General features: G+C 45.8%; 1 protein-coding gene across 1 annotated transcript; it reads right to left on the bottom strand.

The window, feature by feature from the left end:
• Window positions 1-105: 105 nt before the first annotated feature.
• Window positions 106-1,643, bottom strand: DI09_289p10 (uncharacterized protein; the record flags this gene model as incomplete). Its single annotated transcript, XM_013382727.1, has 3 exons — window positions 106-248; window positions 433-964; window positions 1,119-1,643. 3 exons carry the CDS (start codon window positions 1,641-1,643, stop codon window positions 106-108), a joined length of 1,200 nt encoding a protein of 399 aa, XP_013238181.1.
• Window positions 1,644-1,749: the final 106 nt, after the last annotated feature.

Genomic DNA, 1,749 nt, shown 5'->3' with positions numbered 1-1,749 from the left:
GGGAAAAGATGCAACCAACGCAGAGAGATGTATAGTTCCCGAATTTTCTGAGAAAAAAACAAGGTAATAAGAGATGGCAATAAGGTAAAATACTCATCAGCGGTACTAGACATTGCAAGGTTGTACAAATGGAGCGCGTTGTTCATCTGTAAAAGTTAAATCACGGCCAATAAAAGTTTCAATATTAGCAATTAATTCCATCCAATAAGCGCTTTGAGGCCGCGTCCAATCATCAGACCACAACATGGCTTATGCCAAACAATGCAAAATTGCTTCAACAATAGCATGTCTGGTATGACGCGAAAGCATGTATATGCGATACGCTTGACCGGAGGAGTTTGGAAAAGCAACATAATGCACCTCGTAAAGGATAAGGATATTTTTTTATTGTTTTCTAAAAAGGATCGAGTCCCGCGGCCTAAAAAAGAGTACCTCTGTTTGGGGGAACTGGGTCAGACCCTGGAAGATAAACGTCTTCAAAGAGGACAGAAAGATCAGGATCTGAATCGGCCTTTGCCTGTTCGGCCGCTTCTTCGACCTCCTGACGAATTGTTTTTTCCGTTTTCGTTAGCTCTGCCTCGGTACTCAAATTTGCATCAAGCAATCTCGATCGCAAAAGAGTGATGGGGTCGTGATCGTCCCTCATTTTCTGGACTTCATCTCTGTTTCGATAGGTCGTCCCGGGATCGCTCACAGAGTGTCCTTGATAACGATACGTCTTCATCTCCAACACAAGGGGCCCCCGTCCGCTCAAGGCCCATGCTTTGGCAAATCTGGTGGCCTCAATGACCCCCAGAACATCCTGAGCATCAACTCGTATTCCTGGAATGAACCCCGCCCTTGAATAGTAGTCGACAGAGGCAGAGGAACGCTCCGCAGATGTTCCCATTCCATACATGTTATTCTCGCACACAAAAATGCACGGGAGAGACCAGAGCATGGACATATTGTATGCTTCGAAGACCTGGAGTAGTTATTGCCACTTCACAGCCTACCTGGCCCTGGTTTGCAGCACCATCGCCATACAATGCAAATGTGACGTTCTGCTCTTTTTTGTACTTTTGAGCAAACGCGATTCCAGCGCCCACAGGAACCTACAGGAAATCTCTCTGCAATACCTGTGCGCCTACAATTCCATTTCCTCCAAAGAAATTCTTTAAATATATGTGCATGGATCCTCCTTTCCCGCGAGCGATTCCGGTTTTCTTACCCAGCAGCTCTGCAAATATGGAATGTAGAGATGCTCCCCTTGCAAAAGCAGCGCCATGGCACCGATACGCGGTGATAACAGTGTCCGTGCTCGTTATGGCAACCTCCATTCCGGCTGGAATCGCTTCCTGCCCAATGGCAAGATGGCAAAATCCACGAATAAATTTTGTCTTGTAAAGGGCGTCTGCCGTCAGCTCCATTCTTCTGATGTACACCATCGTCTTGTAGAGGGAAAGAAGCTCATCTGCAGAATGAAAAACAGTCGACCTGAGAAAAAGATCCGAAGATGTGTCCTTTACAGAGTTGCAGGGGGTCTGGACCAGGCTTCCATCGATGCTGAACACATCAAACGGAGTTCTTATTTCGAATTTGTGTTTTGGGACCGCAGGGTGTGTAGAAAAGAGACGCCTGGAGACTCTTTTAATCAGTTGCATTTTTTAAATGCAATGCTTGCCGTGAACAATGTACACACTTCAAATTTCCAAATTGTGGTGTACATTTTTGATGCACACGCGACACGAATTGCCATTTTTGTTTGTA

This window comes from Mitosporidium daphniae, assembly GCF_000760515.2.
Source record: "Mitosporidium daphniae strain UGP3 chromosome Unknown contig-289, whole genome shotgun sequence".
In the NCBI taxonomy this organism is placed as follows: Eukaryota; Fungi; Microsporidia; genus Mitosporidium; species Mitosporidium daphniae.
Note: the sequence above shows the minus strand (reverse complement) of the source record. Positions and strands in the feature narration are given on the sequence as shown.